The sequence below is a fragment of the Falco naumanni genome, chromosome Z (genome assembly GCF_017639655.2).
Source record: "Falco naumanni isolate bFalNau1 chromosome Z, bFalNau1.pat, whole genome shotgun sequence".
NCBI lineage: Eukaryota > Metazoa > Chordata > Aves > Falconiformes > Falconidae > Falco > Falco naumanni.
The window spans coordinates 31,314,527-31,337,209 of record NC_054080.1 but is presented as its reverse complement, the minus strand read 5'-3'; the positions used below and the strand labels follow the sequence as shown (position 1 = coordinate 31,337,209).

At 45.7% G+C, this 22,683-nt stretch overlaps 1 protein-coding gene across 1 annotated transcript in view; it reads right to left on the bottom strand.

The window, feature by feature from the left end:
• LOC121081564 (neuronal acetylcholine receptor subunit alpha-7-like) overlaps window positions 1–19,462 on the bottom strand; it is a 68,183-nt gene extending 48,721 nt beyond the window's left edge. The window contains exon 1 of the mRNA XM_040580701.1: window positions 18,716–19,462. Within this exon, the coding sequence (XP_040436635.1) occupies window positions 18,716–18,794 (79 nt within the window). The 5' untranslated portion in view covers window positions 18,795–19,462. The remainder of the gene's footprint in view (window positions 1–18,715) is intronic.
• Between the last annotated feature and the right edge of the window lie 3,221 nt (window positions 19,463–22,683).

Sequence of the window (22,683 nt, the reverse complement as noted above, 5' to 3'; positions counted from 1 at the left end):
TCTATCCTTTCTTCAACTTTCCCCTCTGTGATTTAATCTTATTACTTTGCAACCTCTTGTATCCCAACTTGTTAGCATAGCCTTAGCTGATCTACTTTTAGCCTGCTGAGTTGGCACTGGTGACCACATGTTTTTGTGCTTCATGGTTTTTCTTGCAAAATTACATAGATTCAGAAGCAATGGAGACATTGGGGTGTCCTGGCAAATAATCATGGCAGCTGTTGGTAGCACAAAGACCTGGCTAATCTAATCACACTGCCATCTCTCTGCTACAGGTGCTTTGGAGAAGGCGCTGAGGTGAGTGACAAATCAGGCTTGTAGTTTCATAGACTTTTTCTTTAAATTCTAATCTTTAAATACTTAATGCTTTATACTCCAAAGAGGTTTCTGCTTTTTTTCCCTCCAATGCTTGTGCTAATGCTTTGTGACACTACATGTCTGTCTGCTAAATGGAGTGTTTGCTGGTGATGGGGAAGCCTAGAACTCTCAGGAGCAGTGGTAGAATAAGCTTTACCATTGCCTACAACTGAGTCACAGAAATCTAACCAAAAGCAGTGTCACTGTTTCATCTTTTAAACTAGGCTGGAAGCTGGCTGTCAATATTTAAGATTGCCAGGTCAGTCTCCCAAAAGCAATGCCAGAATTACTTCTCTGTGTATGTTACAGGAAGTGCAAGTAACTGGCAAAGGGTATGAAACTTTCTAGATAAAGGATGTTTGAGCAACAGACAGCTGCTTACCTTCCACTGTCTTAGGCAGTGTCCCCCTTGTTTCTGAATTATCTCTGAAGCAGTAGGAAAACATACACTCTCATTAAAACTTGAGGGAAGAGCAGTGTATGGTGTTTATGTCAAGTTCAGCAAGGCTTTTGACACCATCTCTGAGAACATCCTAATAGACATTTGTCTATGCCTTACAGGCTAGATAAGTGAACAGTAAGGTGGATTGGATGAAAAGTGGCTGAACTGTCAGGCTCAGAGGGTTGCAGTCAGCAGCACAAAGTCCAGCTGAAGGTCAGCCAGTGGTGGAGTACTCCAGGGCTACAGTACTGTGGCCAATGCTGTTTAAGATTGTTATGAATGATGGGACAGAGTGCACCCTCAGCAAGTTTTCTGATGGTACAAAACTGGGTGGAGTTGCTGATATATCACATTGGGTTTTTGCCATTCAGAGGGATTTTGAGAAACTGGAGAAATGGCAGACAGGAGCCTCATGAAGTTCAATGAAATGAAGTGAAAAGTCCTGCACCGGAGGAGGAGTAATCCAAGGCACCAGGGTAGGCTGGGGGCTCACTGGCTGGAGACCAGGCTGGCACAAAAGCTCTGGGGGTCCTTATAGACACCAAGCTGGCCATAAACCAGTAATGCAGCCTTGCAGCAAAGGCCACCAGCATCCTCAGCTGCATCAGGCAGAGCCTTACCAGTAGGTCAGAAGTGATCCCTCCTCTCTACTCAGCACCAGTGAGACACACCTGGCGTGCTGGGACTAGTTCTGGACTCCTCGGTACAAAGGAGAGCATAGAGTTACTAAACCAAAGGCTAGACTATCCCTCAATCTTTACTCACCAAATAATCTGAAATGATTCCCCAAACTGCTCCTGGAGTTTACAGGCAACTGAGAGGCACAAGGCAACCAGTCCCCTGGTGGTTTTGTGAAGAACTCTATGGACAACAGAGTATCCATGGCCTACACTCAGCTTTTAAATACCTCTCTGAATCTCCTTGATGGTTCTGCATGTGCAAAGAAGTCAGCAAGAAGTCCACTGATTAAACATGACCTAGAAACTGATAGCAATCTTTTGGGAATACATGCTGTAGTTGAATTTAATCTTTCTTTCTAGGATGGAATTCCTGAGAACTGCATAGCAAGGTAACCTGCCAAGCTATGTCTCTATTGCAGAACGCTACCTCCTCTAACAGGAGATACAAGAAAATGTGGGTCCCTCCAAATGCATTGCTGTGAGACCAGGGAACTCCTCTGGCAGGGCAATACTGCATGGTTTCTTCTGTGCTGGATCAGGGAGCCCCATGATGTGAAGGAAGAACCTGTAGCAAGAAAACAGAAGATAGCCGCTGCCCTATGAGCTTACTTCTGAAATGTATCTAAAGAGCTGTCCTTTACCTCCTTTATTCCCCTACAACATGCTTGCCTTGAATTATTTCAGCAAGAAATAAAGCAAGTCATCTTGCTGCTAGCTGACAGTCTGAGCTCTGTCTTTCACACGTAGTCTGCATGTGAGATTTGATCCTTTTTATTAAACACAGACATGTTGCAAAAAACAGACAGGCTAGGCTGAGAGACTAGGACTGAAACATGGGATGGTTGTGTATTAAAAAAAGCAATTGCAGACCAGGCCTAGAAGCAAGTTAATAACTGCATCCATGTATATGAACAAAGTGTGGATTCACAGCTAGAGGGAGAGGCACCTCTGATGAAACTTGCACCAATGGTGTCTCATACTGACTGTGAGCCTTCATGGTATCTATAAAGGGGTTTGAATTCTCTGAAACACTGCAATTAAATTAGATCAAGCTGATGCTGGCTGATGTCAGGTCCAAGTCAGCAGCTATGCATGCCCAAGCTCAAGCTCAGACTGAACTCCTAGACATGTCCTAGTGCCAGTGATGGCAAGGAGAGCTGCCTCATCGGCTTGCATGTTTCACAGTGACCTGAGTCACACTGATCTTGGTGTAACTCAGATTTCTGCTCTGGCTGCAAAGTTAAAAATAAAATAAATATTCCAAACTTCTGGGTGGGAAAAAAACGAAAGAGAAAAATAAAGAAACAAATATATAAATAAATTGAAAGACCAAGAGCAAAAGCAAAAGTGAAAGAAAAAAAAAGGGAAAAAAGAAAAAAAGGAGAAGGAAAAGGAAAAGGAAAAGGAAAAGGAAAGGAAAAGGAAAAGGAAAAGGAAAAGGAAAAGGAAAAGGAAAAGGAAAAGGAAAAGGAAAAGGAAAAGGAAAAGGAAAAGGAAAAGGAAAAGGAAAAGGAAAAGGAAAAGGAAAAGGAAAAGGAAAAGGAAAAGGAAAAGGAAAAGGAAAAGGAAAAGGAAAAGGAGAAAAAGAAACCTGACTAAAACTAGCAAAGCCCTTCCTCCCTCCTTTGCGTGCTGTGTATGGTTTCCCTGGTTGCACTGGTTTGTTCCTTTACAATTTTACTTGGCCTGTTGAGGAGACGTAGGCCTCTAGGCATATGGCTGCAGGCTGACAGCAAATCCGCCTTCTCTGTACAGGTGGGATCCTCTGGGCATGGATTGCCTCTTCCATGCTTGTCATCCCATCCTCCCCACTGTTTCACCATAATACTCCCTGTTTCTTCTGTGGGTTTGGTTTAAGATCTGGGGAAGTGTCTGACGGGGCTGGAGGCTGTTCAGCATTTTCTGGTAGGAATGGCTGTCAAAACTGCAGTTAGGTCTGGCCATACTGTCCATATGCCATCCCCAGGAAGACCAGATGCTCCCTCCTTTCCTAGGAGCTGTGCTGCCATGTCTCATCTTGGCTGTTGATCCTCCTGCCCTGTTTTGCACACAAAGCTCCTCGAGCTACAAGGCAAGAGTCCAGCCCTTGCCAGTTCCCCAGTTTTGCTCCAAAAGTGGTCAGCACCTTGATGGAGCATTCCTGGTGTGGGCCACATTCTGACTTGCTGTACACAGTAAAGAATAATAATGAAATATTGGCAAGAGGATAGGTGGAAGGACATGGATTTCCATGAGGTTTTCAGCCACAGTACCTGTATTTATTGACCATTCCACCTCTGGTTCATAGCATTCCCTGGTTTTATCTTCATAGTATTTGAACTTCCTGTTGGGCCAGCTGCTAGTTGAATGTTTTCTAGCTGTTGCTCATTTCTTTTGGCAGAGGCCTGAGACTTTACTCACAAGTTATTACTATATTCACACAAGATTATGGTACCCAAAGGACCAATGTTTTTCAGACAAAATATCATCTTTTTCCTCTATCACTTTATATTCACACTTACGCATGCTAATGTCTCTGAATTTCAAAGCATGCCTTTTTTTCTTCCCTTCTCAAAAACATTTCCTAGAATTGCTTGCATATACAACTTCTTTGCAGAGCAGAGTAAATTAAAATCAACAGCATATTCCTCGTTCATCACATCGCTTTTAAATATTTTGCCCCCTGCTAGTTCATAAAAATTCCTAAACTGCCATGATATTGTGGTTGTGGTATTTATTCACTCCCCTTGTACCTTCTACAGGTTTTCCACCACACCTATGTAATTTTTTTCTCTTTGTACTGTTTGCCACATTTCCTCTGTTTTGATTTTTTCATTTGTTTGTTTGTTTTACTGTTTCCTAAAAGAAATTGATTTGAGTTCTGGATTGTTTTGAAAAACAGTGTCATTACACTGAGAGGTATTGTTGTATTTTGTTGTGTAATGATTGTATACAATCTAGTTACAATTGGAATATTTACAGAGCAAAATACCATCAGGAAAATTTACGGCTAACAAACTTAAATCCTAGAACTTCCAAGTATTTTCCTGACAGCTTGCAGACTCTTCTGCCAGAGCACCTCTTCTATAATTTATTTTCTTTTTAGTTTATCACTTTACTCTTACAAGAATTTTTAGCTATTTATTTAGGAAAGCAAATAGAATGATCACAGGAAGACAAACACACACACTATATGCAATTATGAATTATAGGGGTTGTAACAGGAATTGTATCAGAAAAAAAGCAGGTTGTTTCACAGGCAACTTCATCAACATAAAGAATTGGAACAGCAAGAACACTTACAAAAATGTGGCATATTCTGATGCATTGGTAGCTATATAGAAAACAAAACACCTTATTTTGTATATTTTTCAGATTTCTGAGAAACGTATAGCATGTCATTGCCATATGTCACTTAATCCCCAGAGACACAGATGTGTCCCATCTGGTTTTGTTCTTACGTGCAGCACTGTTGCTTTTATCTGTGGTTGCAAATGCATTATTTCTTTCAATGTCCTTTGATTTAAAGTGCATGGTGTCACATCTTCAGGGAAGAGTACCACATAAGAAACAATGGAACCACATCAGCTGCCTCTACACTGTGTGCATCTGTGACTGTGTGTGTGTGTTTGCATGTTGCGTATTTGAATATAGCTCTCATTTAAAACCTCTTTTTAATCTACTTCCCTTGCGGGTAATCTTTGACTCTAATCTTTGGCTCTCACTGTGCAGATTGTTTCTGCGTCTTACACACCAAAATCATTAGATACCCAGAAGAATGTGAGAATTGTCATGTTTTCCTAGGCAAAAAGGATCTAATCTTCCTGATATCGGTCATTTCTGTTCTTCCATAGCAGATAAAGAGCTCCCAGCAAAGATGGGTATTAAAGGGTACGCTAGGAAAGGTTTCATCTCAAAGATTTAAGGCACATGACAGCATGCTAAAATAGGCCATTACATAATGAAAGGATGGGATTATATTTTTGGTCCTGCTGGCTTGGTGCAGATATTTCAGAAGCTGAGATATATGTGTAAGGTGAAGACTCACACATTAAGATATTTACAGTGGGATATCTCTCAAATGTTTGATAGTTCTTTGAACTGCCTCATTGCTGCTGGTGAGAAACACAACTGGCTACAGGCAGAAAGGGAAAAGACTGTATTTTTAGTGTAATGCTAGTTTACATTAGCTCCATGCAATATAACTTTAGTTACTGTAATGCTACATGTGGAAGGAGCACAGAAGGAGGGAGTTGGTGCAGTGGTGAAAAGGGTGACTCTCCTATGTTACAGAGAGCTGTGTCTGTCTGAAGGTGACCCTTGCCAGCCATCCTGGGATTTATGGGGAGAGGCAGTAACAGAAGCCAATGGAAAGAAACAAAATTGTATGACAGATGTCAGATATGGGCAACCACAGAATCACAGAATCACAGACTGGTCAGGATTGGAAGTGACATCTGGAGGATGTCACTTCCAACCTCCTGCTAAACCAGGTTCACCTTGAGCAGCTTTCACAGTCATGTCCAGGCAGGTTTTGAATGTCACCAGAGAAGGAGCCTCCACAACCTCTATGGGCAGCCTGTTTCAGTGTTCTGTCACTCTCAAAGTAAAGAAATTGTTCCTCAAATTCAGGTGGAACTTCTTGTGTTGCAGTTTGTACCTGTTGCCCTTGATGATATATCGTCATCAGTGTACCAGACTGGGCTTCTGGGCTCCCAGCTCCCACTGGCTTGCAGAGCAGCTTGTCACATCCCTTCACTTCTACATGTCTCAGCACCCAAACCAGTAAACTAAGGGAAATCACCTGGGAAAGTACTGTGGACTTGACTAACCAAGAGCTGTCAGTGAGGTAGCCATGCCAGTCTCCACAACATTCACAGATGGCTCTGGAAAGGGTCACAGGCAATCTGCACCTCCCCACCAAAAGTGCACCCAACATCATGCCAGGCACATGTGGAGAGTTCAGATCTGAGAAAGCCATATATGAACAGACAGGTGTAATAACAATTTCAGTGGAAACAGATAGGCAAGTCTGGTTAGGGCTGAGAAGATGATAGGTGGGAAGAGAGGTGTTTTTCCTAAACCCAGTGCAGAAAATAGCAGTGATATAAAGGCTGCAGTAAAATCATCAGGCTCTATTTTCCACCCTGGAAATGTCATAATATAATTAGAAAGAAGCCCACATCAGGATCAGCAGGACCCTAGAAGGGAAGGAAGATATGTGAATCTTCTAGGAAGAGAAAGAGAAGTAATTTTGTCCCCAAGACATGAAGAAAGCAAAGACAAAACCCCCAACTTAGCCCTCCCAGGTGCTATTCCTTAGTCACATACATGCCTTTACTAGGCAGAGAAAGCTCATTCCTTTGAACTATGAAAAAATGTGAGGGAAGGATCTTGCCTCAAAACCATTGCCTCAGTGTGTGGTTATCGAAGCAGCAGTGATATTGTTTAACTTCTCTGGGCAATGCAGAGGACATACTGGAGTGGAAAAGTTACAGAGAGTAATATTGTGGAAATGAGTCAGTAGCAATTGTTATGATCCCAGAGATGGCTAGTTTCCCGAGCAATGGACTTTTGCCTTGTCAGCCTGCCAGCTGTACTTGCATAGCAATGCTTAAGCAACAAATGTACCTAGGATACAATAAGCAAGGCTAGTGATGACTCCTTCTGCCTTCTTTCTGCAGTGCTCAAGCCTTAGCTGCTGCTTGTGAAGAAAGTGAGAGCAGCATGGGCTGCAAGGCACAGGCAAGGCACAAATGTTTCCCTCGATCACTAGGTAGGTCACCTTGCATAGAAGGAGATCAGGTTTGTCAAGCAGGAACTGCCTTTCATGAACCCACGCCGGATGGGCCTGATCCCTCAGTTGTCCTGTATGATGGTGCTCAGGATGATCTGCCCCATAACTTTCCTCAGCACCGAGGTCAGACTGACAGTCCTGTAGTTCCCTGGATCCTCCTCCCTGTCTCCTCATAGATGGGCAGCACACTGACCAACCTCCAGGCTTCTGGCACCTTTCCATTTGGCCAGGACTATTGATGAATGATGGCAACCAGCTTGGTGAGCTCCTCCACCAGCTCCCTCAGCACCCTCAGGTGGATCCCATCCAGCCCCATAGACTTCTGTCTATGTCTATGGGAGCAGCAGGTGAGTGACTGTTTCCTTCTGGACTGAGGGGACTTCATTCTGCTCCTTGTCCCTGTCTTCCAGCTCAGGGGGCTGAGTACCCAGAGGGAAGTACCTCAGCCTCCTCCTCATCCTTTGTGGCAACATTCCCTGTCACATCCAATAAAGGATGGAGATTATCCTCGGCCCTCCTTTTGTTTCTTATGTATTTGTAAAAACAGGGGGTTTGTTATCTCTTATGGTAATGGCCAGCTTGAATTCTAGCTGGGCTTTCACCTCCCTAATCTTCTCCCTGCATATCCTCACGACATCCTTATAGTCCCCCTGAGTTGCCTGCCCCTTTTTCCGAGGGTGGTAAACTCTCCTTTTTTTTCCATGAGCTCCAGCAAAAACTCTCTGTTCAGCCAGGCCACTCTTCTACCCCACCAGCTTGTGTTTCAGCATATGGGGACAGCCTCCTCCTGTGCCTTTATTTAAGACTACCTGCCTTAAGAATGTCCAGCCTCATGGACTCCTTCAGAGCTATCTCCCAAGGGAGTCTGTTGACCAGGCTCTTAAACAGACCAAAGTCACCCCTCCAGATTCTGCTGGCCCTCTCCTTATTCCTCTGAGAATCAAAACCTTTATCATCTCATGATCGCTATGCCCAAGATATCCTCCAACCGCTATATCACCCATCAGACCTTCCCTGTTTGTAAACAGCAGGTCCAGCAGGGCATCTCCTCTAGTTAGCTCACTGACCAGCTGTGTCAGCAAGGTATCTTCCACAAACTCCAGGAACCTTCTACACTGTTCCCCCTCCATTGTCTTGTATTTCCAGCAGACATTCAGTAGGTTGAAGTCTTCCATGAGCACACAGGCTAGCAAACTTGAGACTTCTCCCAACTGCTTGCAGAGTATTTAATCTGTCTCTTCATCCTAGTTGGGTGGTCTATAACAGACTCCCACCAGGATATTCGCCTTGTTGGTCCTCCTCCTGATTCTTACCCATAAACACTCACCTACTGTCACCATCATTCAGCTCTAGGCAGTTGAAACACTCGCTGATACACAGGGCTACCCCACCACTTCTCCTTCCTTGCCTATCCTTTCTGAAGGGTTTGTAGCCCTCCGTTGCAGTATGCCAGTCATGCGAATTACCCCACCATGATGGTGACTACATCACAGTCTTCCTGCTGCACAATGGCTTCCAGCTCCTCCTGTTTGTAGCCCGTGCTTCAGGCACTGGCATAAATGCTCTTCAGCTGTGCTATCAAGCTCACCTCCAACCCTGGCATGCTACCCTCAGGCTCATCTCTAACCAGTTTGGTTTTAATTTCCTTCCCCTTTCAAACCTAGTTTAAAGCTCTCTCAAAGAGCCCTGCTAATTCCTCACCCAGGGTCCTTTTCCACCTCTGATACAGGTGAACCCCATCTATTGCCAGCAGGCTTGGTGCCATGTAGACTGACCCATGATCAGAAAAACTGAGATTTAACCATTGACATCAGGCCCAGAGCCAGGTATTTATCTGTGTGACCTTCCAATTACATGCCCCATCATTCCTGCAACTGGCAGGATAGAAGAAAACACTAGGTGTGTTCCTGATCCCTCAACCAGTCACTCCAGGTCCCTGAGGTCTCTCTTGATTACCCACAGACTTCTTGTTTGGACTTCATCATTGCCCACTTGGAAGACCAGCAATAGGTAGTAATCAGAGGGCTCCACCAAACAAGGGAGTTTTCTAGTAACTTGGTCCCCAGGGAGGCAGCAGACTTCCCTGTGGGTTGGATCTGGTCAGGACATTGGGCCCTCTGTTCCCTCAGTGTGGAGTCACTGATGACAACTACCTTGCTTTTCTTCTTAGCAGAGCTGTTGTGGGGTTGACTGACTCTGCCTAGGCATCTCCTTCCACCTGGACAGACTTTCACCCACGTCATCATTTTCCTGGCCTTCAGGTTCCAGAGCCATACACCTATTGTATAGGGGTACCTGGGAAGGTGAAGCAGGTTGGGAACCTACTGCCCCGAGCAGGGACCTGTTTCCATTCTTCCCCATCACTTAGGACTTCTCCATCTGCCTGGTGGCAAGCAGGTAGGGGAGCCTCTGCTTCTTGTGATGTGTCCATCTGGTGCATTTGTCTCAGTGATGGTAGAGTGTCTCCGCCAGTCTACCAGCCCTTCCTGCACAAACTGCCGCACCATGCCCTGTTTGCTTGCTCTGGTTGCCATGCTTCAGGCTGCTTGTGCTCCCTGGGGACTACTTATGTACGTGTCAGGGTTTGTCTGCCTTCACTCCTGGCCCCACCAACGCTGAATCAGAGCTGCCACTTGTCAGGGTCAAGACTTGAGGATGGGTCTCAAGATGAACATACATGTTCCTGAATCTGAAACAGTTTCCCACTTGAGAAGCAAAACTTCCACAAAAAGCAAAACTTACATAAAACATCCATAGATGAGTTTCAGCCCTGTGGAGCTTTCACTAGGCCAGGTAGAACTTGCTGCCTGTTTCTGTGAAAAATGCTTTGCTGCTAGGTAGCTGATGATATTTTGGAGGTTTTGGCAACAGAAGTGGCTGGTATTAAGGTACTTTTCCCAAGGGAGAGAAGTCTGAGGCTTTGGTGGTCCAGGTCTTCAAAGACAAAAGGAACTGTAAATTCTCAGCAGAGAGTCTGAATTTATTTCACGCTGAAGACAAAACCTGCTTCTAATACTGTCTTGATGAGGCAAGCGACTGGCTCTGAGCAAATCAGACTTGTGATCAATCAAACAAAGTCTGTGGAGATCTGACCTAGAACACTTGAAATTGTAAGTGCTTTGTTTTGGCTGATTCAGCCTGGATTTGCATATATGTGTATATAAAGTGGCTGAGCATGGTCTGTATCATGAAGTTTACAGCTGGGTTTTTTCCCCAGACCGAATACCACAAGGTCTCAGTGACAGCTGAGCATTGGTTAGCTTTGATCTGTCTGTTCTCAGAATGCTACATGCTACTGTCTTTCCCTCAGGTACAGGGCTCGAGTCCTGCGTTTGTTTGGATTAGTGGGGATATGAAATAAACGGCTCTCCTTGCTGCACCCTGCCAGCCAAACCTGCATTGCCTGAGTCACTGATCCTGACTAAGAGCAGAAATTAGCTGCATTGAAAATGAGGTACTTCCAGACAATGGTGATCTGGGGAGCCTGATTTGCCTTACTTTGTTGATTTAAAGCTTTGGTAACTTCAGTCTAATGCTCCTGAATTATGTCAGTGCAAACAAAACAAAATTAAAACAAAACCGGTGCCCCGCGTGTCCAAGTGGAGTATGACTGTCATCTTGTGATACAGTAGCAATGCCTGCAGATGCAGGGTGCTTGGTCTCAGAGACACCACAGCTATCCTGAAAACAGAAAGTGGCCCTGTGCTGTCTGGCCGACCCTCTTGTATTCCCCAGCATATAGACTTCCTGAGTTGCTAGAACATTTTGACCCAAAGGGGAAAGGATTTGCCCACTTGGAAAAAGGCCTCCTCTGGAGAAGGATGTTTCCCCTTCTACCCACAGACCTGTTCCCATTCGATCTAGCCTTTCTCCATCATCCTGCCTTGTCACTATCATTGCCAGGCAATGTCGATCACCTAAGTAGACCTGACGATGGCTGAAGCGCTTGGGCTGAGATACCAATCCAACAAATTTGAATTTTAAAGTAAATGGAAACTGGGAATCCTAATATCTTTGGAGACCACATTAGAAGGCTTATACCTTGAATGAAATGCTGCCAAAGAAAGTATGCTGCAGGATAGCTGTTTGGCTATATTAGAAAGGTAAATCTTTTGCTTAGAGCTCTTGAAACTGTCCAGTTGCCTTTTATTAATTGTGTGTGAAGCCTGAACAAGAACGGCTAATTCAAAGTTGCTGCCTATTTGCCACTTGAAACACTGACAACTGCAAACCATCTAACATCTATTTGTTTAATTTTTTATCTCCTCTTTCTATTGTTATAGCTGTTGAAGCTGGACTTCAGTTTGTCAATGACTTTTCTAAACTGGCACAATATTCAAGGGAATGTACTCCATCATTTGTCATGACCTGCTCTGCCACTTTTCAGACTCAAGATGCGGAAGTTCTTCAAAAACAGCACAAGATGGCTAAGAATTATGGAATGTATTTTCTGCATCATTATATGACCTCCGACTTTGGGGTTTTTTTCCCCAGTGTACTGACTCAGAGGTGATGAAAACACTAAACAGCATCCTTCTCTACAAACAGCCTACACTCAACATCAGTGAGACTCACCGCATGACGCACAGCTCTGTTCCGAATAAAGCCTCCCCAGTGTGGCACAAGACGTACACTGACCCTGTGGAGTGAGTCGAGTGGGGGCCACTAAGACAGCAAGCTGCTGGAGCACAGCATGTCTGATGAGAGTTGGAGAGACATGCCTTTGATCACCTTGGTGACAAGGAAGCAAGGGGGAGGTCTTTTGGCTGCCTTCAGCTGCCAGGAGGAAGGGTTCTGTAATGAAGAAGCCAGACTCTTCTGGGAGGTGCGCAGGGACAGCACTAACCAGATACAAGTTGCACCATGGGGCATTGCCAGGGTATCAGGGGAGCCTTTTTTTCTCTGAGGGGTACTTACTGTAGGGGAGACCACTGTCTTTGGAGATCATCCCAGCTTGACTGCCCAAGCAGCAACCTGATAGAGCTGTCCCTGCTCTGAGAAGATGGGTTGGACTGGGCATACTGTGGAGGTCCCTGTCAGCCAAAATATTCTATCAGTCTATGAATCTGTATGGATCAGACAGTCTCTCTCGCCTCAGCTGCCACACACGTATCTTTGCCAGTTTACAACTTAATTTTCTTTCTTGGCATGGTGGAGATCTCTGATCTGGAAATCTAGCCACATGTAGCCACATGTAGTCTAGAATGTAGCCACAGCTGAGCTTCAGCAAACACAGCGTACAGTCTTGTCAGCCCAATCTGCAAAATGGCTTTAGGCTGTTTGAGGTGCTAATGTGAAATGAGATCTCCTCAAGGCTGCCCCTTCCCTTTAAGTCCTTTTTCTGTCCAAATCTATGTTGCGTTAAGGACAGAAATGAGGACTGTGGCTTTCTCTGCAACATTCTGGAATGCAATAAGTACTGAAGACATGCATTTCTGGAAGGTTAGAAGGATTGCAGACATCTGTTTCAGCACTCTGCTAACCACAGCTTCCCTAACTGAGCACAGCCAACTGAGAGTAAGGCAGGACAGAGTCACCTGCACATCACTGTTGACATGCATAAGTACCCATGCTGACTACAAGATCTCTGTCCCTTGCAATTTACTGACTTAATTGCAAGCCCCAGGTGGGAAGATTGTTATTTCCAAATAACTCATCATCTAGTTCTGGTCTCAGCCTTGTTATCAGCAACTTTGCTCAATGCAGAAAGGACTTGATAAGCGAAATTCTCTCTTCAAGCCATATTTGCTCAGGCATGTGTCCCAAAACAGCAATAAACACCTGTCTACCTTTTTCATTGCCATGGATGCTACTGATTGCCAGTGCTGGCTCTACCTGTCTCAGGCAGATTTGCTCTCTTTCTTAACAAGATTATGCAGGATCTCTAGGCAGCAGGCATCCTCAAACAACCATGTCTGGAGTGTTGCAAAGGGTTTTGATCTACTTTAATCACACCCTAGAGCTGGAGAGACTTTATATCTCCCTCCTTGTTGAGACATAGAAACAAAATTCTGCACTAACCCATTGTTCAGGATGTACAGTGAAATGGAACGGTATTTGGGTACATGCATTCCCTCGAAAATCACAGCCATCATGTTCAGGTGGAAGCATTTCCTGGTTTGTGACTCACATAACTCATTCTTAAGACTCTGGAAAGAGTTACTTCATCATGCAGGTGTGAGAAGGAATGCTGCTGTTCACTGTTCTCACTGCACCACAGAGACATAAAATACCTTTTTCACTGCTTGGAAAAGTTTGTAGTTGCTAACAAAATTGTCCAATACGCATTGCCATCGTTAACTCATGTTCTCCTCTACATGTCTTAGGAAAATCAACCAGAGGGAGAAAAAAGGTCTGCAGCTGTCTTTAGGACATGAATCCTGTGCCTGGAACAGGAACTTCTTCTCCGAGACCATCAGAAGACCCCCTGCAAAGCTGAAGGCTCCCAAAGCACCATCTGGCATCATCCCAAGGACCAGATGGATGCTGCTTTCTTGTGCACTCTATCTGCTTCTGGATCCCTTCCTACATGCAGAGCGCTATACCAACAGGATCATATAATAGAGTTTGGTGACATCAGGGCCTAGGTGCCCTTTCTGAACCTTTCCATGTTTTCTAGTGAGATTTGAGGAGAGCTAACAGAAGACTTAGCCCAGATCACTATCAGCAAATGTACATGGAAATACCTCCAGCTTTCCTGAGGCCTGGTGACTTTTCACTAGCATGGGCCAGCTCCACAGCTGCAGATGTGCCTGTGGTAATACAGCGCAGCCCAGTGAACGCACATGGATTAGTGAACATGAGGTCTGGTTCACTGAACTGAAAAGTCAATCTCAAGAGGCAAGCATGTACAGCAAGTTACTGCAGCAGACAGCAATTCACAGGAAATAATCTCAGAGATTTGCCTAGGACTCTGCGTGCATGTCTTAAGTGTGTAGACACATGTTTCTACAGTAGTGTTCTTTAACATAGAACAGAGTGACATCTATAAACAGACATGTACTATGACAAGTACATTCAGTCCCATCTGATTCCATGTGTATGTGATGCCTTAACATACTCTCAGCATCCAGAGTAACCAGCCTCTGTTGTCTGTGTTACCAGATATTATACTAATGGCAGGGATCTGGCACTAATTTCCCATCTCTGCAAGGTACATGTGTGACATCTTTCTGGCCAATGTGGAAGAAAAGACCCACTTGTACAATCAAAAGATTTCCTCATATCTTTTCTATTTTAAACCTGAATCTGCTGCATTGTTATCTTTGAAACTGTGTATCGCTCAGTGGGATGATACAACTCAGAGCATCAACATAAAGAATGTGGGGGACTGAGGTGAATGCAACCTTCAGACCTCAAATTAAGAGTATGAAAGATTCTAAATGATCTGACTTTAACATCTGGTTCTAGTTCAGTAACATTTATGAGATCTTAAGGTAGAGAACCGTCACCAACCACCTAAATTACCAATGACATTACATTGCACCATATTAAGGCACAGAACTTGTCACATCAATTCAACAGTGTCTCTTTGGAGTAAACCAGTTTTATTAATACAGCTCACTGCAGTTCCATCAGTCCCACACAGCTGAGGCCTGAAGTTTAGACTCCATGTGTAGGTATTTAAGTACCAACTTTGATTCTTGCTGCTACACAGACCTCTAAATTTGTGTCACCTCAAGTCTAACTAGCTCACATTAGGGAAACTGTAGCTTGGCAGCAGAATTTGGCCTTTTGAGACTGTGTTGCCAATGCTACTGCTGCTGCTGAAACAGCACCTGCTTGCATGGAAGTGAACCAAGAGCAGCATCTTTGTAAGAATTTGCTCCTAGAGATCACCAGTTGTGTTCTGATGTGATCACTAGAGCTCATCCAAATCAGCAAAGCTGCGAGAAAGCATGAAATTAATGTAGTGCAGGAATTCAACTCTGTATTGTGAGTAAGCCAAAGAAAAGCTGCTTTGCACCAGCTGGGTATGCCAAGTCAGGCTGAGTTATTTCATAATTTACAACTTTTAGCTGGTTAGTTTGCTCACAGCATCCCCTGCCATAGGATTTTGCCCATACTGCAGAGTACTTACATTTCCACTGGACTGCAGAGGAGGGGCTCTGTCCTCAGCCTGCCTTTGCCTTTGCTGGGCTTTTCAAAGCCCAACAGCCAGAGTATTTCCCTGATGTCAAGCTGCACAGAGCAAAGAAACTAAGAAATTGACAGCTCTGCTTTGTGTGGTATATGTGGCATTTAAAAAAAGGACACAAAAGCACAGTAATTAGAATGCATGTGTTGACTGGAGACTAGCAAAGTGCATGTTCAACTTCCCTGGATGTTCAAACCTCAGCAGGTTTCAATGGTGTGCACTGAGGTGAAGGTAACACGCCTCAGACAGTCTGGGTGCCCATGTGGTCACTGGGACATGTTTCTCAGGAGGAGAACTCCCTTGCAGGGTCACCTTCACCCTGGCTCCCAGGCTACACAATGTTTGGAAAAAATAGCAGAGGTGGGTATGATCCTTCCCTCCCAACCTCCCCCCGGGTCAGGGTTTTCAAGTCACTCCACCTGAGGCTGGTACGTAGCTGCTAGGACTCGTAGGGTACTTCCATCCTCCAGGTTTTCCTTCAAGGATTGCACTTGGCTGGGAAGCGACATCTGGCTCTAAGGGATTTCATCTGGCATCCAGGGAGGTTGAGAACCAGTTTCCTGATTTTCCCTAGGGCCCATGTCTCAAGAAAGCATCACTAGCTCCCGGCTTTTCAGGAAGGAGGGCTGCAGTGACTTAACGTGAATGCCATGTCTATCAGAGCTCCTAGCAGTAGTGTAAGTGGAGTCAAGTTGAAGCAAAAAGTTGTAGAATCATAAAAGCATTTAGGCTGGAAAAGAGCTTTAAGATCACGTCCAACCACTAACTCAGGACTGCCAAGTCCATCACTAAACCATGTCCCTAAGTACCGCATCTATGCACTTTTTAAACACCTCCAGGGATGGTGACTCTACCACTTCCCTGGGTAGCCTTCAACACACTTTCAGTGAAAAATATTTTTCTTAATATCCAATCTAAACCTCCCCTGGTGTAACTTGAGGTCATTTCCTCTTGTCCTGTCACTCATTATCTGGGAGAAGAGACCAGCCCCCAGCTGCCTACAGCCTCCTTTCAGGTAGCTGTAGAGAGCAATAAGGTCCCCCCCAAGGCTCCTTTTCTCCAGAATAGACAACCCCAGGCCCCTCAGCTGCCCCTCATAAGACTTGTGCTCCAGACCTTTCACCAGCTTCATCGTCCTTCTCTTCTTTGGACACGCTCCAGCACCTCTACATCCCTGTTGAAGTGAGGGGCCCAAAACTGAACACAGTATTTGAGGTGCAGCCTCATCAGTGCCTACTGCAGGGGGACCATCACTGTCTTTGTCCCGCTGGCCACACTGTTTTGGATCCAAGCCAGGATGCTGGTGGTCTTCTTGGTCACCTGGGCACACTGCTGGCTTGTGTTCAGACAGACATCAACCAGCACCCCCAGATCCTTCTCCACCAGGCAGCTTTCCAGAGAATTGTTTTGTGGAAAGGACTGGAAAAAATGACCAAGTTTTTAATTTTTTTTATTTTTGTTTTTTTTTTGCCTAGTCCTTGTCACAACTTTCCTGTCAAACAGCCTGCATGAGTATGAAGTAGTTGAGAAATTGCTATGAATTCTGTTGAAACAACTCAGCACTATGTGAGAGTGATGTTAGTTATGATGGACTTGCTGTGACTTCCATGTGGGTGCACTGAAGAATCCTGGGGGAGTTCATGTGGAGCTTACTGTTAAAAGATTCTGCTACTGATAGCATGCTAAGATAATCTTGACTTTTTTCTGTTTTGCCCCAGCTGCACAATTCCCAGCCTTTTCTTTTCTTTTTTTCCCCCTTTTCTTCAAAAAGGAAAACAAAAAAACCCACCCTATCAAAAAAGCAGAGGTCAAATACAGAACACATTAATCAGATGTTCATTTTATTCTGCTTTAGCAGTTGTCTATAAAAGTGCATACTTTTACACTGCTGGTAAAAGCACCTAACAAAAAAATCCTCTGAATTATTTACAAAAGCAGTTTGTGTCTTCAGGTGCAGCTCAGAGAAACTAAGTGTCCCCCTGACGAATTAGTGATTACTCTGTATTTAAAAGGAAGTATTTACATGACACACAACTGCTCAAAATGGGACTGCACACAAAGTGAGTTATAACTAGCTGCCATCAGCTGCCTGTTCGTTCAGCTCCTGAGGCAGCACAGAAACGTCTTACAAAAGAAGGTAGCAACGTTCTTAATTTAGCAAGCTGGGGAAACATTTTTCTGCAATACCATTGCTACATTAGGCAGCTGAAACGTAGAGCTGTAGTAATGAAATGCATGGATGTTTTGCAGATTCGGATAAAGTAATGAGGAATTATCTGCATGGCATGAATAGTCCAGTGCAGCATCACCTACATGCAAGTTTTCTATGCCTCTGTGCTTCTGAAATATGCAGACCGCTTCCTCTGTTTTAAAAAGACAATTCTTATTTCTCTATGCATAAATAATGAGTAACACGACATGGTCCCTCACACCTGCAATATCAGGTTTAGAATTTTTAGTTGCTGCAGGCATGTGTGTTTCAGCTGTTAGGGACCAATAAAAGTACATTTTGTGTAGAATCCTGAACATCTTTCAGAACTCTGGCTATTTCAACCTACCTTCTCATTTAAAAATTCTTTATTATTAGCCTTGCAATCCTCCATGTTTTGGAAGAATCACACTGTTCCTATGCTTGTTTGTAACATGCTGAAACTTCAGAAGATAACTTGGTCACAAGTGACACCTGAGACTACAGAAGCCCATTATTACTTCTATTAAATTTTTCCCACTTAGACACATCACTGTCTGGAGGGATTCTTATTAAACATACTGAAAGTTAGAAGAGAAAACCAAATCAGTAATAGTAAATCCATAAATTTATGCAGCTATAAATCTTCCCAGATGTTGCATAGAAAGTCAAGAATCTCCTTCTGGTTATTTCTCTTTTTAGAACAACACCATTTCACCCTCACACCTACAGGGTTCTCACAGCCATCCTTTCCAGCCTGGTGTTATAATTTCCCATTTCACGAAAATTCATGGATAGGTTAAATTTTCAAAGGAATGCCAGAACTTTTTTTTTTTTTTAAACAATCATTTCAATTCATTTCTGAAAGTGCAAATGTCTCACTTTTTATTTTAAAAAAATGGCAGCTTTTCAATTCTTAAAAGAAGGTGCTCAGCACTGTAAGATCCACAAACTTACTCAAATTGATCACAAAACTCAGTAGGACCGGCACTGGCCTCTAACAAAGTTTAAACTACAAGCACATACAAGTCCTTCTGAAAATAAGAGTTGAGGTAGAATGTGACTAGTGTTTACAGAAAATAATATAAAATCAAATAAAAACTCCAAAAAGCTGGACAACCACAGAGAAGCTTACCTTTAAAGAAAGACAGGAACAAGGATGCCCAGAGGTATAGTCCAGAATAAACAAATCCCAAGCACTTTTCCGTGAGCATTCTCAAAATAGGCTGGCTATCCTTCCTCAGCAGAGGGTGAAAGAGGATGAAGTCTTGGAGACAACCTGGAATAACTGATGGATTTAGCAGTTACTGTAATTAGGCATCAAACCAGCTTCCCACAAGGAAGGTGATGTGCATTTTCTCGTGTGCTTCTCCAGCCCCCAGGAGCCAAATCAGCTCAGTGCTGGGTCAGTAAATCCAAACACTAAGGGGCTGGTTACTTTGATTGGGACTCACATTCACAGGAACTCTGAGCTTTTTCTTGGTCAGAAGCAAATGCTAGAGATCCCTGCACACAGTTGTGTGCGCACTGCAAGGAGGGGGAGCGCACTGCCTAGGAGATGATTTCCACATCCCCACAGATTGTACCTAACTCGAGACAGCACGTCTGCAGCGCTTCCAGTGCTTGCACTCTAGTGCCTCTAGAGCTGTTTCCCAGCAAAACGAGTCTGCGTCCCTCTCTGCTCTCTCAGCTGCCACTGCCAGCGCAACTTGCAGCAAGCACCTGTGGCATGGTCCCTCCGCCGCGCACCTGCCCTCTCTTCCAGCAGAGGTGGCTGGAGAGATTCAGTAGTGCCAAAGCTGGGGAAGGTGAAACTAGCCAGGCTCCTGTCCTTGTCGATGCACCCCTTCTCGCAGTCGCTTCCACCGGAGGGATGGGAACCGCCCCGAGTGCCCTCTTCCCCAGCTGCTGGCTGGCTGGCTGCTGGCACCCCACTGAGGGATTTTGCACACACACTGCTCCCCCGGGACAGCTCGTCTTCCTCTTCATTTTATTCACCAGCCAGACAAAGGCAAGGCAAGGCAAAGGCTTGAATACATTTCATGACATTGATCATCTAGGCCATTTTTTTACTCTTTTGCCTGTTGTGCACAGTCACCTACTTCTCTTTCGCTGAAAACAGGTGCAGGACTTTGCACTTCCCCTTGTTGAACTTTCTGGGGCTCCTCCCTTGCCAGGGTGCAACCCAGGGGCGACACACAGAGCAGCACCAACTTGTGACTGCGCAGGAGGGATTTGTACACCACCACAGCGAGGCTGCATCCAGCGGTACAGGGTGGTAGGAGGGCAGAGCCGCAGGACATGGGAGCAGAGGGTGCACTGAGGAGGATGACAGCCTTGGGGTGATGGGCGATGAGGCATGGACTGGCCCTGGGGACTCCCCAGCTGAACCAAGCCCTGGGACCAGTTGCAGAGATGCAGAGCTGGTGCTGGGCAGCACTTGCTTTTGGGGGAACAACAAAATATAGTACATGGCACATGCAGAAGGACCCATCAGGATCAACATCCCAACCCTCCTGGCCAGGGGCTGCATCGCCACACCCCACTCCCACCAGGCTCACCCCAGCAGCTGTGGGGCCCTACAGACATGGTGAGGAAAAGGCAGCTGTAGCTTGAAGAAAAAGGGGGTGAAAGTCACACAGGTGGCAATAGCAATGCCACTGGCATTATTAATAATACTGAGGTTTTTTCTGCATTTTTGTGCTCTTATTTTCTTTTATAAAACAATAACTTTGAGGGGCCAGGACCACAAGGGGCTGGTGTATGCACCAGCTGCAGCCCGGCCCTGGTTTAGCTGGCCCCTGAGGCATGCTCCCAGTGTCACTGATGATGGTGTGGCTTCCTCAGGGGCTGGGAAGGGTTTTTGGAGCTGCTAGCTCTCCTCTTCAGGGCTCGCCATGGTCCCCCATGTGTACGTTTGCTGCCACAGCTGTGCATGGAGGGCCCTGGCACATCTTCCTCTGGGTTCTTCTGTGACAGTTCTTCCTCCCTGTGAGTGGGAATGGGGGCAGACTGGGGGCTGCCTGGAGACCCCCACGAAGGGCTGGGCTGGGGGCAGAAGACCCCCCTTGAGAGGCAGCAGGGCTGGGGGAAGCTGTAGGGCTGCCCTCCCACTCCTCAGCAGCACAGGCATGCCCCCCAGCCCATCAAACATCGGTCATCCCCACTGCACCAGTCCACAAAGGTGTCAATCAGCTGGCACATGAAGCTCCTCATGTGTCTGCCTAGGGTGTCCCGCAGCAGCCAGAACAGAGCCTCCCCATCCACACCAAAGTTCTTCAGGCTGGATGTGACAAGGCTCTGTGCTGCTGCTGCTTCCTGGGCATCCTCAAAGAGCTGCCCCAGCCCCTGTCACAACCAGGGCAGCAGGGGATGGAGGACAGCGAGGTAGTCACAGAAGAGGGATGCCCAGACATAGACATGGAAGTCAACCACTGGAGCCCCAGGCAGTGGTCCCATGGCTGCTGGGCAAGGTGCTGCAGTGTGATGGAGGCTGTGGGAAGCTGTGTGTTTGGGAGCTACTCGTGTCAGATGGATGATGACTGATGGTGCCACAGGTGATGAGATGATGTGCTCCTCGAAGTCGTCATCTTCCTGCACTGAGTGTATGATGGAGGTCCACCCTCCCCTTGCAGAGGGAGCACTTGGGCTTGCTCTCAGCCAACCACAGGATGCAGGTGTAGCAGAATTGTTGGAGGCATGGCATCATGTAGCAGGCTTCCTCCCAACTGTCCAGGTATATTGAACAGTGGTGCTCCAGCTCCATGGCCATGCTCTCCATGCATTGCAGAGGACTGGGAGGAGCAGGGGATGACAAGCTGCTCCCTTTCACTGCTGCTGCAGCAGCCAGTGTCACACTAGAGAAGGAAGAGGCCACAATTATTGGCTTGCCCAATGAAGGGATGGAAGAAATGCCCAGGTCCCTCAAGAAGGAAACCTGTCCAGCTCCCCACTCCAGGGTGAGGCATACCCACACAGCTGCTGCAAACATGCCTCCTGGGTGCCCCAGCTGCCTGAACCTGGCAAGGCCAGGGGAAATCTCTGATGGCTCTGGAATTGGGCACCGGGAGTTGCAGTGAACAACTGCCCAAATATAGCGCCAGCACCAAACAACAGCCTTCCATGACATTCCAAACCTTGTGTACTTGCTCAGCTGGAGTGCAGGCATGAGCCAGCTGGGTGAGACTCAGAGCACGTACATAAGCATTGAAGGACACATGGTCACAATCCATCCCTTGCTGACATCGGAATCCATCAGTCACTGCCCATCGCTCGGGGACATCACAGTCCATCGCTTGGAGATAGCACTGCCCACCTGAGTGGCCACAACCCTGAGCATGACTGTCACAAGCCTCTGAAGGGGTGCTCTGGGAAGTCCAGGAAGAGAATGCACTGCCAGTGAGAAATGTGGGAAAGGCTTCCAAGTGTGTGTAGGAAAATTACTTGGGGGGGGGAATTAGAGAAAACTGGGACACAGTAGAAGTGTAGTATTACAGAAAGCTTTTTAGGGTAAAATACAGTTATCGCTTTCAGGATGGTTGACATGCACAAAATCTACTTTACCACGGCTCATTAAGCAACACACCCTGTCATCTTAGCACATACTGATAGGAGTAATGGAGGGTGCAGTGGAGTGGAGACACTGTGGCCAGCCTCTGTTGTACTCCCTGTAGGAATGGGAACTTGATGATACCACACAGCTGATAACATGAGAAAATGTCCACTCCTGAGCCAACAGTTGTGAAGAAATTGCTTTCCTTGGATGAGATGATCTCATTGCAATACTAACGCACACCTGCATCCCAAAGTTACCTGCTTCCGAGGTACTCCCACACCTCACTGAGCATATGACAGCAATTAGTAACAAAAATATGTACCACTAGAGTCACTCAAGCTTCACCTAAATGTAAAAGAAAATGAACTGGTTTTGGACTGATATAAGTCCAAATGGGAGTGGGGTTGTTGTCTACACTCCTGAATTATCAAACTTCTTGCACAAAGGTTAGGTAGAGCTGACCTACCCTCTAAAGTCGTGAAAATTGATGAATGAAAGGACTTCTAATCAAGGGAGACAAGGAATAGGTGCGGGGAAAAGAACATTGT